Raw genomic sequence first — 11,996 nt, forward strand, 5'->3', positions numbered from 1 at the left:
AAGCTTTAAATAAAAAGGAAACAAGTTATTAACCTAAGTAACATATATATAATCCTTTTAATATAAATAATATTTCCATAGTTAGGATATAAGAATATTTAGTAATTTGGAAGTTAAGGAGAATATAGGTTGTCTTAAGTAGGAACTTGTTTTTTTTCTGAAAACCTCACACAACACACACAAAGCCAACAAAGAGAAGAACACGGATTTCGCGAGCTAGCTGGGATTAGATCTTTCATTATTTTCGTCGATATTTTCTGTTGCTGTTAACACATAAAGTGAGTAGTTTATCTTTTTCGGTTTTTCCCGTATATAGACCGCGATGAATGGACTTTAAAAACCATGTTTTGTTCATCCTTCATTGTCTGCTCTTTTCTCTTCAAAGATTATTCTTATTGTGAGTGGTTATTCTTGATTGTTTCTCGCATCTAGACACAGACACATACCACATTTCATTTACTGAAGAACCACCTTTTAACTACTTTTCATGCCGTTTTTGTTCTGATCAACCATGGATTTTTCCTGTACATGTTTGATACTCTGAGGAATGGTTAGTACTGCCTACACCATTAGGTGGTGGTGAAGGGAGGCGCGAGCCCCTAACCTCCTCCTCTGTCAAAAAACGCCATTTCGGCCATTACTGTGTTCCTGAGGAATTTTGTTTGTGTATTTATTTGTGCGTGATTGAGCTGTTTTTGTATGGAGGGTTGTTGGTATGAGGTATGGTGGTGGTAGAGAGTTTGTAGGGGTTCGAAAACTCCCAAGAACAGTAATGGTGGTCGGATCTGGGATTTGAGGGAGATTACGAAAACTGAAAATTGGTGGTTGAGTGGTGAAGTAAAGTCGTGGGGTTTTTCACCCACCTAATTTTCGCTGGGTTATTGATGGGTGGTGTGTGAAGGTTTTTGGGGATGGCTGGAAGGAGCGGCTGTTGCTGCGGAAGGGATGACCGTGAGAGCGATCTAGCGCTCCAGGTCGCTGTTTAGTTTTTGACTTGTGTCTAATTAAGTTGGGCCGGACCATATTAGTTTTTGGTTTTGGACCGGTTTAAAAGGTTTATGTGGGCTGGTCCTAAAATTTGAATTGGAATGCATGGGATCTAGTTAGTTTTGAAATTTCCAGTTGGGCCAGATTAGTTTATGGGCCGGGTTAAACCGGGTCAGTTTAGCCAGTCGTGTAGGACCAGGGTTTGAATTCTTTTTAAATATGGGTTTGGGCGAGGACCGGGTAAAATGACCACCGGTTAGGACCGTGACTGTTGAGTTGACTGTTGACCCGTTGATTTTTTTCCAAAAATGTTATAGATGGAATTTATGGACCCATCCGATGATAGGATGTGGGTGACTCTTGTATAAACTTGTTTGTCAGTATCTAATATAGATTTGACGTTGATCTGGTGTAAATATTGACACGTGAAAATAGAGAAATTTTAAGATGCATAGATATATACACTCGAATAAATTACGTAACGAAAATCCTAGAACCTAGCTACCACAACTCATGTGATTGGCCCTTCTGGCGTTTCAGTTAATCTGAATGGCCTTCGGGCGTAAGTAATGTGATTGGCCTTTCTGGCGTTTCAGTAAAGCTGAATGGCCCTCCGAGCGTAGCCGAATAGTGGCTTGATTATTCCGTTCGCAAAATAGAACGATGATGCGCAATATTTTATGCCGAATAGTGGCATTACTTACATAATTGCTTCCGTGTGAGGATTTACCTGGTGTGCGGCATCCCGCTCAGGGTAGTTACGCACGGAGTGGTTCATTATGTATGGGGAGGCATGTGGATGTACATGTTCGGCGTTGGGTAGCGATTGTGGTAGCCAGAAAAACTAGGTAAAACATAGAGACGACGTATTATTAGGGACACTTGATAAAATGTTACTGATATGTTACTTTTCCCTTTGGTGTGGTTAGCAAGTTAAGTTTCAATTTATAATATGATTATCACAAATTGCTTTGCAGGAGAGTGGGTTAAACTAATTATTCTTGCAAAGAGGACCCACTCTGCGATAGAGCATGCATAAAGGTAAATACTAGGATGCCATAAGTTATTTATTCATAGTTAGAAGCTAAGGTGCCTTTATGAAGGAACTAACTACCTTAAGCTAAGGCGCCTCGGTGAGGAACTACCTGCCATGTAAAGAATGAAATTTTATGTATGTCTAAATGGTTTTTCTAAGGCTACTCATACCAACATTATTTATAATGTTGACCCGATTTGCATGTTTGCTAATCGGGTGTGTTCTTATATGAACATAGTCGATCAGCCTGGACAGGGTTAGCTGATGTTCGAGAAGGTGGCGGGTTGCTCGTGATTGATATTAGCATTTATTTTCAATAAGATGTTGTTTCATTTTTCCTCAGAGATGTAGTGGAATTTGTTGGGGACATATGTTTAATTTATTTTTTTTCTGAATTATTAAGTGAAGAAGTTTGTAACTTATTCTGACCACCAGTATTCATAATGATGAGTGGATTGTTTTGAGTATTTTATTGTATTTGTTTTCCGCATGTATTATTATTCATTAAGGGTTATGATATAGATTGGGTTTTGAGGTTGGTGTCACATCTCGGATATCGAGGAGTCGGATATCATTTATATTATCTGATTTATCAAAATTCGGGGTGTGACAGCGTCACATAGAGAGCAAACCCCTAATGTATTTGATACAGGAACGGAAGTACTTAATTATGCATCATCTGGATCTCGTGGCCGCCGATCTGCCTATAGGCAATGTCCAAATCTTGATCCTGCTCCCCGAGAGTCATCGCCGGTACTGCCATCGGAAGATATTATGGAAGCGATTGATGCGTTACCACGGGATTTAGACAAGGTAAACAACAACACTGGAACTTGTAACTTGATTAGTAAAGAAGCGAATTAACACGTGAATTTATATATGGATCGCAGTGCGGTGTTAGCCACACGACGCTATGAGAGCCATCGAGGAGATCTCACTTAGCGAGAAAATTGCCGCTACGAGACGCGAGCTTGATGCAATCGAAGGGGAGTTAGCCCGATACCGTACCGATGGTTGAACTGCTTCATATCATAGTTTAGGTATGGAGTTCATGTATGACGAGCTTGTGTTAACTTCGGCAGATAAACACTCGTGCAATAAGTTAAATATTTGGAATGTGTAACCGTCCTTAAAATGAAGATGAAGATGATGTGTTGAATAATTAAAGTACCGAAAAAACCAAGGGACTAGAAAACCGGTTGACCCGCAAGCAATAATTGACCCAAGAAAAAAATGATGACCCGCCGAAAATGTAGGAAACTCATCGGACCAAGATCTAAGTAGGCCCGAACCGCCCGGGCTCGCTGGAACCGCATGTATACCGACTGAATCTAATGGGAAGTGCTGGACCCAACAGGAAAACCGCCTAGACAAGCTGGAAAACTGGATGGAAACCACCTGAACCGGTTGGAAAAATGCTTGAACCGGTCAGTGCCGGTGTCGGTTGCCGGTTGCCGATTGACGGTCGCCGGTGGTAGAGGGTCAAGAGTTGAAGTGCACTGTTCAAGTACTGTTGGTTTGGTTTTTATTTTTTTTTGGTTTTGGAATGGGCCCTTTGGATGGGCCTTTGTTGAATACATGGGAGGCTATTCGAAAAATGAATTTCGGATGTCTTGAACGACTGGGCTTGTGTGAAGAACAAAGTCAGTATCAGATGAAAGTATGGAAACCAGATCAGGAGAAATAGACGTGGAATCTTTGGAATTGGGACATCATCTCCAATCGAATCGACACTAATCCGTAAGATTCTCTTCATAGAACCTGCGCAAGTGGACGTAACACGGATAGAATATGTGCAATATCTAACCATCTTTATAAAATATTATATGGTGGCTACCGTTGCCGCGACGATAACAATGCCACTAAGTCATTTGACGAACAAGCGTAGTTACACTGCCAAGATTCTCCCATAGACGATCCTTGAGGAGACCAACAGACAACCCAGAAGTGCCTCAGTAGTTGGGTTTAAATCAGAGTGTAGCTTAAACTCCGCCACCAAGGGTATACGCTTGATGTACTCTAAACAATCGCACCCAGACCAAAAGCGAGATATTATCGTTCTTGGGTTTTCATTGTCGAACCATGATGCCAGGTGTAGGCACACTGCACCACGCAAGCCAAAACTGAAGTGCGGGATTGCCTTCGCCACCCGGGTTTAACAAATGTAAAACTAAATGACCAATTTGAAGTTAAAACACAACATAAATGGAAAAGAATTTTATTGATGAAAAATGGAAGGAAAGTACAAAGTATGTGAAATTTATTGTGAGGGCAATACACCCCCTTTTCGTCATTCTCAGTGAACTTCAACTCGTGACCTTCATAGGTTTCCGTATTGATACCTTGGTCAAAATTGAAACTATTGACCTGGTAATGATCTTGTATATGACGAAGTTTCAAGCGTGTTTCTATCTTGCGCTGACGACGTCAGACGTTATCGACACGCGCGTGGCATACATCGATAACGTTGTGTTCAGCCAAGTTGATATGAGCTGACCGAGGTTTGTTTTGAACAAACTCAGTAAGCTGTCCCTCGTCAATGAGGCGTTGAACTTCTTTCTTCAAAGCTCTGCAGTGATCTGTTTTATGCCCAATATCATCGTGATATTTGCATTTTCGATTTTTATCCCGCCTACCTGTAGGATCTTCTGGTAGCGGCCGAGCTGGCAGTAACATTTTTTTAGTTCAGATTTTTTCGTACAGGTCTGCAAGGCCAAGAGTCAAAGGGGTGAATACATTTTCTTCTATATTTGGGGCCTTTGTATTATTCATCGTACTTATCTTGTTACCTTGACTGGCAATCTTATCCTTTGTGGAGTCCTTGGAAGCGGGATCTGCGCCATCCTTTCTCTGTCGAGACTTTTGATCATCTTCCACTCGAACGTACCCTTCCACTCGGGCGAATAAATCAGAAAGGGTGGTAGGCGGCTTTCAAGTGAGAGAGTTGTAAAGTCCATTTCTGTCGAAATGCAACGCTTGATGGAATGCTTGTATTGCGAAAGCATCACTCACATCCTGAACTTCGGCGTGAAGCTTCCTGAACCGTCGTACCAAACTCTTAATTGTTTCACCTTTCTCCATAGCGAGAGTGAACAGTGTGCTCGGACTCTTCTTCGTCTTCATGTTGTACTGAAAACGTTCAACGAACATATCGCTTAGCTTGGTAAATGAATCAATTGAACGCAGAGGCAACTTGTTGAACCAAGATAGTGCGTATCCTTTCAACGTCGCTGGAAAAATACGATACATTAACGACTCATGAAATTCCCATAAGGTCATAGCCGCTTGGTAGCTCATGACGTGCTCGTTCGGACAGCCATCCATGTCATCGTAAGTTGGAAGAGGGGGTTGTTTGAATGCCTTAGGATGAACACAGTCCCGAATGTCATTTACAAAGGGTGAAAATTTCGGACCTCACACAGCCCTCTCCAAGAGTGGATCGTCTCGGATGGTTTGCCTGGTCACGACTTGGTTAATCAATTCCTTAACCCTTTGTTCATTCATATTCTCACAGCTGTCCTCATCTTGATTCTCTTCTCTCCAGATCCGTTCATCGCGGGCTAAGATTCGAAGGGGATTCGGTCGTTGCCGATGTTCGATTCTACCCGCTTACGCACCGCCACTCTGTTAGCAGGTAGCGGACTCTCATTCCGATTTGTGTGTTGGGATTCATATCTTGATCTGGACACATCCACGGATGCTGGCGTTTCCGAACTGGAACTTAATGCATTTGCTGGCGTTCCAGATTGTTGTGACTGGTGTGTCTGAGGATTTGTGCCCAAACGATCCCAGACATTGTTTGACTGTGAATGAGTGGGGACAGACACGATATGGTGGATAGTCCGGCTTTGGCTTGGATCTCTAGCTTGACCATTATTGTGAATAAGGTTTTGGCCATTATTAGGATCTTCGCGCTTTCCCGGTTCGACTGCCTTTGCCTACGTGCAGACAAAGGGGACTCGACCGATTGGTGCTCCGCAGGGTCTCTAGGCCGTTTGCCTAGTTGATTTCTCAAATTTTCGTTTTCCGCAACTACTCTCGTCAAAAGAGAGATTAGAGCTGGATCCGATTAGTATTGCAAGTTCCGGATGGAGGCGTGGGTTAGCATGTCGGCCTCCCCGGCCCCTTATTGGACGTCACACAGTAGCATCACGGGTGGGTTCAGCAGGACCATCCCTGACGTGGATTCTGGTAGCTATCATGCTCCGCACAGCATTGCGGCGAGGGACATGGGGATTAGGTTCTCGAGTCCCTAATGGCTCCAGAGTGTGTGGAACTACTTCAGACAGTCTGTTTCCTCCGTTCTGAGAGAAAGATCTACGACGGCTCGACTGCCCCACCTCCGTAGTGGTGCCTGGAATAGTCTCCGTGTTTTGCAGAGTTGCTACACCGACGGGGCGGCTTACGTATTATTACTCATCACAATTTGTTCAGCCATGGTAACAAGGACGTATGAAAAATAAGACCGATGATATCAAACTCCAACGGAATACCACGTGGTCGTGGGTTCGGTCCCCACAGACGGCACCAAAGAATGTCGAGGCAAAACGTTAACCCGACACTCCCGATGTGATGGTGCTTCCAACAACTTGAAAGAGATGGGGGGGATTGGGATTTTTGAGGAAGAGAGACTGTACCAATGTTCTGGTTGCCTACGTACCCAGTGAGGAATCCGGGATCAAGTCTCTTTTTTTACGTAGTTCTGGAGGATGCAGAAGCTTCCGTATATATAGCAATCCCGCCTTGGCGGCCAAGAAAGGGATTATCGGAGATTGCCGTTCTTGATGAATCCTAGTATGATCCTATCTAAAATAGGATCATTCCCCAAGATTTCATTCTATCCTTGTGCAAGATCTTATCGGATTGCACTAGGATTTTTAGCTTCCACAGATCGGATTATTGGATCAGAATCATCCGAACGGATTGGATCCATGGATCTGGGCCACTCGGATGGGCCCTGGACCTGTTCTGAACTTTGATGGATTCGAAGACCGAATGATCCGAAAGTGTTTATTTGGACAGCCACTGGACTGGTCCGGATCCGCTGTTGGGCCCATATCCGGTCCATGGTTCGAGTACACTTTAGACTGGAAATATAATGTATGGTACACACACTCTTAATGGTGGATCAGTGTACATAGGAATTTCTAACCACTCCGAACCATAGCTAGTAAATTCGTGGACGGCAAAAGTTTGATACGGCCATTATTCGCCTAAGATTCGAATTTTTTAATAATAATACTTTTAAATATTCGGTCCAATAAAACGCTAACGGTAAAAATATGAGATACGTGTTTTAAACGGGTATAATACGAATGCATTCCTTTAAAATTTGGCTATATATTTTACATTTAAAACTTTGATATATAAGTACATAACGTTTTTATTTTTATTTTTACAATTTTATTCATGAAAAAATAATACAAATGTCAAATTTTTAGTTCTACTTACTATTACTAACACATTATTTTTGGTTCCAACTAAGGCTCGGCCCGTTTTTTTTAATTTCAAAGATCCGGACATTATAATCCGGCAATTATAAGCCCGGCCCAACCAATTCGCGAATTAAACCGTATCATTCAAAAATTCGCCGACTTATTCGTTTTATTCACCAAACCTTACAATTCGCAAATAATTCGGCGAATTACTAGCTATGCTGGTAACGTAGTCTCGAGTGAAAACGGTAAACCGATAAAATAAATAGTAAGTGTTGCCTATTTCACCAAAAAAAAGTTGTCTCTTACCAAGATTGGACTTGACCAGAACTAGAAGAAAGTAATGCATGTTGTTAAAATTTCTTAAAACTCAAATTGTATTAAAAAGGGTCTCTTGTGCGAGTGAGGATAAATCACATCCTTCACATACCTACTAATTTGACCCACTTAACCCGACTACTAATGATAACAACACGAACCCTATGTATTTTCAATAAAAACCAATATTACGTTATTCCAAATATTGAGTCGTCAATAATCAAGTGAGCAGAGCGAACATTATGGAGCAGGGGTAATGGGGTATGTGGCCAAAATGTCTTTTGGTTGGTTTATGTCTGTCTGCATCTCTTCTTTTGGTCAGTAACTCTTCCCTCTCTCTCTCTATGCCCCTTTCAATTTCTTCTTCTCCCCTCTCCACTCCTCCCTCTTTCTCTCCACTCTCTTCCAATTCTCTGCTAACGCCCCCACTGCTATGGGCAGTATACTAGTAATATGTGGAAAAAATAGGTCCCATTCTCATTGCATGACATCGAAATTGGTAATACAGTGACCTTGTTTACGGATCACTCCAGGCCCTAAGCTTATGCTCAGTGGGCTTAAAGTTAAAATTTTCTGGCCCATGGCAAATCCTAACAGTGGAATGCTCTGTTTATTTTCAGTATTTTTCGTGATCACAATTTTGAAGCCATGGCTGGTTTACTAGCATGGGCAGCAGATGTAGTAGGAGGAAATCACAGTAACGAAGAAGACGAAAACACCCAATTCCCAACCGTTATTTTCACCCCCGAACAACAAACTTACGCAAGAGAGTTAGAACAAAAAGCTAATCATCTCAGACGTTCGATTCAAGATCTACGGTTAAGAATTCCTCCACCTGATATCTCACAACGTCTTCCTCATCTCCATGCTCATTCTCTTGCCTCAAATGCTGCTTTAGCTCTTCAGTTGAACGCTCATTCCACTACTCGTGAACAGGTATTCTTATTTATTTTCTATTTTTCTATAAATTTAATGCCGGGCCATTGTTTTTTACACCTTGGGTTTTTGAGATTTATGTTTCTTGATTTGTTCACTTTTTTCTTTCTTGTTAGGCACAATCACGGGAGATAACGCTGCAAGAAGAAAATGCTGCATATGAAAAGGCTATTTCAGATTGTGGAAAGAAAATACAGGAGAAGTCGCAGGAAGAAGATCTACTTAACTCCAAGCTAAAGGTCAGAAGTGATCACTTTTGTAGATACTTATCCGACACGGATTATTTTTAAAATACGGTGTAACATAGGAATTATGTAAGTATTCTTGCTGATCTAACCTAAAGAAAACATACACATATCTGTTAAGAAATCCATATATTCGCTACATGTTATAACCTTTTGACAAGTATATAGAATCTGTAAGCCTACAATAAACCTGGATTTTAATCTGAGCAATGTCCAAGCCCCCACACGCTTGAATTTTTTTTGCAGAACTGATAGAAATGCATTGAACCTATATACTACAATGTTTGTTTCCAACTGATATCTCTAAAGTATTTAGTCAGCACTGATTTCTGGGTCTGGGTCTGGGTCTTCCCTTTTGATTAACACGGCAATTTTTTGGGTTTGGTGTTCTTTTGAAGGAAATGGACTTGACTGAAAGAGATTTAAAATCCGAGCTGGAAATGTTACAAGCTACCTTGGAAGGCAACCGTGTTGGAAAATCTTTAGGTCATCCTGAAACAACAGGAGAAGCAGAAACTGACACTGCTTCAAACTCTATTATGTTAGAGAAATTAGATGCAAAGAGAAAGGATCTGGTGTGTTACATACTTACATCATCCATCTCCTTCATTGCATGGAATGTTCATAGTAAATTGCATGAAACTCATACTAACCATTTTAGGCGAAACTTACGTTTGGTTGATGCTCCTAGAATTCTATGGAAGGCGTTGTACAACACTTGGAGAAAAGATGGGCACTAGTTCAGCAAAATTCTCTAAGACAGCCTTCCCCAGGTATCTCATTTTTTTCTTCAAGATTTTTGAATAGATTACAATGTTAATAGCTTACTTATGCATTTCAAACTTTATTTTGATAGTTTTAGCCAGCCTTATGAATGGGTTTAAGAAAACATGGTTTACCAATTTGACATTTTCTGCAACATGGGACATGGTAGCATGTGTGGGTGTTTGGAACAAGAAGTTAGCATCAAGTCAAGCTCTAGCAGAACTAAAAATAATACCTTGCATTGTATATATTTCTGATTTACTATTGAAAGAGTAAGAAAGTAAAATAATTTGGTAGGATAGAACTAAGGTTTTTTTTTTTTTTTTTTTTTTGGTGAGCCTGTTTTAAATGAGATGAGTAACTCTTTGATGCTGGCGGGTTCGAGCCCCAGACCTCCGGTATCATCACCCAAAGGTTTTACCGACTTTGCTAGTCGGCACCTGCAACGGAGGTATCTTCCCTGGTTATAAATGTTAAGAAAAGTAGAAGATGTTTTTAAGCCTCGGGGTAGAGTTCCTCTTTGAAGCAGAAGGCGGGCCTTAGAGGCATATCGATGCATAAGCCTCAATGTCTCAATGTAAATAGAAAACTATGCTTGAAAGTGAGATCAAACAAAACAAGAAACAAAATGTCATATAAATAAATAAATAAACAAAAAAAAAAGTGAAAAGTTACTGACGCTATAGTCTCTACCAAACTAGTTACATGGTTGAGCTGCATATGTGAAAGCCTGAATTGATACTTGGCAATTGATATCAAGCCTTGTTTGTTATATAACCAAATCTAACTAGTTCACAAGTTATGTCCATATACAAAGCATATAGATAGTAATCTCTAACTAGCCAACACTAAAAACTAGGCTCTAATAAGTAGCAATATCTAGTAACAGAGATTCCAAGGTTCATATAATACATGGCCATCCTGTCCTTTATTCTAGACTTCTTTCCCATCTCTTTGCTTCTTGGTTTCCTATATCAGTTCACCTTAATTGCAAGAAACTCCATATTTCTTGACGGAAAGTTGTGGGAGCTATATCTAATTTCTTCGTAACATCTGGTTTTTGCAGCTCAGAGGGAGAAGATATTAGATAAGCAGCTTCACAGTTTGATTGAGCAACTAGCTGCAAAGCAAGTGAGTTTCATATCCTACAACTTGCCAGCTGCTAGATTTGTAGATTCTTTTGATTGACCTTTCTTTGTAGGCACAAGCAGAAAATCTGGCAAGTGAAGTCCACGTGAAGACAAAAGAGTTGGAGAGATTAAATGGATTACGCAGGGGAATTGAGAATGGGAATGCAGACATAAATTCTGCGAGGTATCGTTTTGGAAGTTCTTCAGGGAGGATTTCTTCTGTGGATCTCAACGATGATTCCCACTTGAGACCTTATTTAGGTGGGAGAACTGAAAGCCAGAAAAGGTTCATGATACTAAGATCTTCCTTTGTGCTCTACATCTTGGTTCTACATATATTGGTCTTCATAAAGATTTCATTTTGAGCATGCTCCAGGGCATTTGTTGATTCATGATTGTACTAATGTTGCATGACGTGTATGTAAGTATGTTTAGTAAAATAATTACATAAAATGCACAATTTACTATTTATGGCTGACAAGTTAATTTTGTATGTTGTAAGGGATTATCACTATTCTTTCAAGATTGCTTGAAATAAATGTAAATTCTAGAGGCCAATGGCGCTAAACAAAACAGTGTGTGCTAGTAGCCTAATATGTCGTTTCGTTATCTGAACTTCAACTTTTTGTACCTCCAGAAACCAGGCCTTAATTAGTTACATTCCCAAGATGTTACGTCTGTATACACACTCTGCTCTGTCAATTTTAGCATCCAGTTTCTTTCTGAACTCTACCGAAATACTTTCGTATAGTTTGGAAGCGAATTGTTCTCATTCCTGGAAGCCACTTGCTTTTAATTTGGTCTAATATTAGAGACGAGCTAAAAAAAAATAATAGAATCTCGCTAGAAGAAGGGGTCGAACCTCCGACCTTGTGGTTAACAGCCACACGCTCTAGCCAACTGAGCTATTCCAGCTTGTTGTTTACCTTATGTTACTTAAACAAAATAATATCTGTGAAGCGCACATTCACGGGCCAAAAATTGCAGGTCTTGATCTATGCTATCAATATCGGATTAATCGGCAAAATTGCATTAGTTTTACCGTTTTTAACCTTTTCTCACCGAACCGATTTATCAGCCCGAGTCTTGAAACCGAGAAAAAAATTAAAAATATATCTAAAAAAATCAAAATTCAATTAGATTC

General features: G+C 40.6%; 1 protein-coding gene and 1 non-coding gene across 2 annotated transcripts; one reads left to right on the plus strand and one right to left on the minus strand.

The window, feature by feature from the left end:
- The first annotated feature begins 8,386 nt into the window (after positions 1-8,386).
- On the plus strand, positions 8,387-11,425 carry LOC147521598 (golgin family A protein). The gene is made up of 6 exons (XM_086575844.1): positions 8,387-8,712; positions 8,829-8,951; positions 9,356-9,532; positions 9,649-9,730; positions 10,789-10,853; positions 10,924-11,425. Exons 1-6 carry the CDS (start codon positions 8,425-8,427, stop codon positions 11,215-11,217), a joined length of 1,029 nt encoding a protein of 342 aa, XP_086431970.1. The 5' UTR covers positions 8,387-8,424; the 3' UTR covers positions 11,218-11,425.
- Positions 11,426-11,693: 268 nt separating this feature from the next.
- Positions 11,694-11,767, minus strand: TRNAN-GUU (transfer RNA asparagine (anticodon GUU)). The gene has a single exon. It is a non-coding gene; the product is annotated as a tRNA-Asn (tRNA).
- Between the last annotated feature and the right edge of the window lie 229 nt (positions 11,768-11,996).

The sequence above is a fragment of the Coptis chinensis genome, chromosome 1 (genome assembly GCF_015680905.1).
Source record: "Coptis chinensis isolate HL-2020 chromosome 1, ASM1568090v1, whole genome shotgun sequence".
In the NCBI taxonomy this organism is placed as follows: domain Eukaryota; kingdom Viridiplantae; phylum Streptophyta; class Magnoliopsida; order Ranunculales; family Ranunculaceae; genus Coptis; species Coptis chinensis.

Coding starts and splice junctions, on each gene's coding strand:
- LOC147521598 (XM_086575844.1), top strand. CDS start 8,425: ATGGCTGGTTTACTAGCATGGGCAGCAGATGTAGTAGGAGGAAATCAC. Junction 8,713..8,828: donor ATTCCACTACTCGTGAACAG/GTATTCTTATTT, acceptor CTTTCTTGTTAG/GCACAATCACGGGAGATAAC. Junction 9,731..10,788: donor TCTAAGACAGCCTTCCCCAG/GTATCTCATTTT, acceptor TGGTTTTTGCAG/CTCAGAGGGAGAAGATATTA.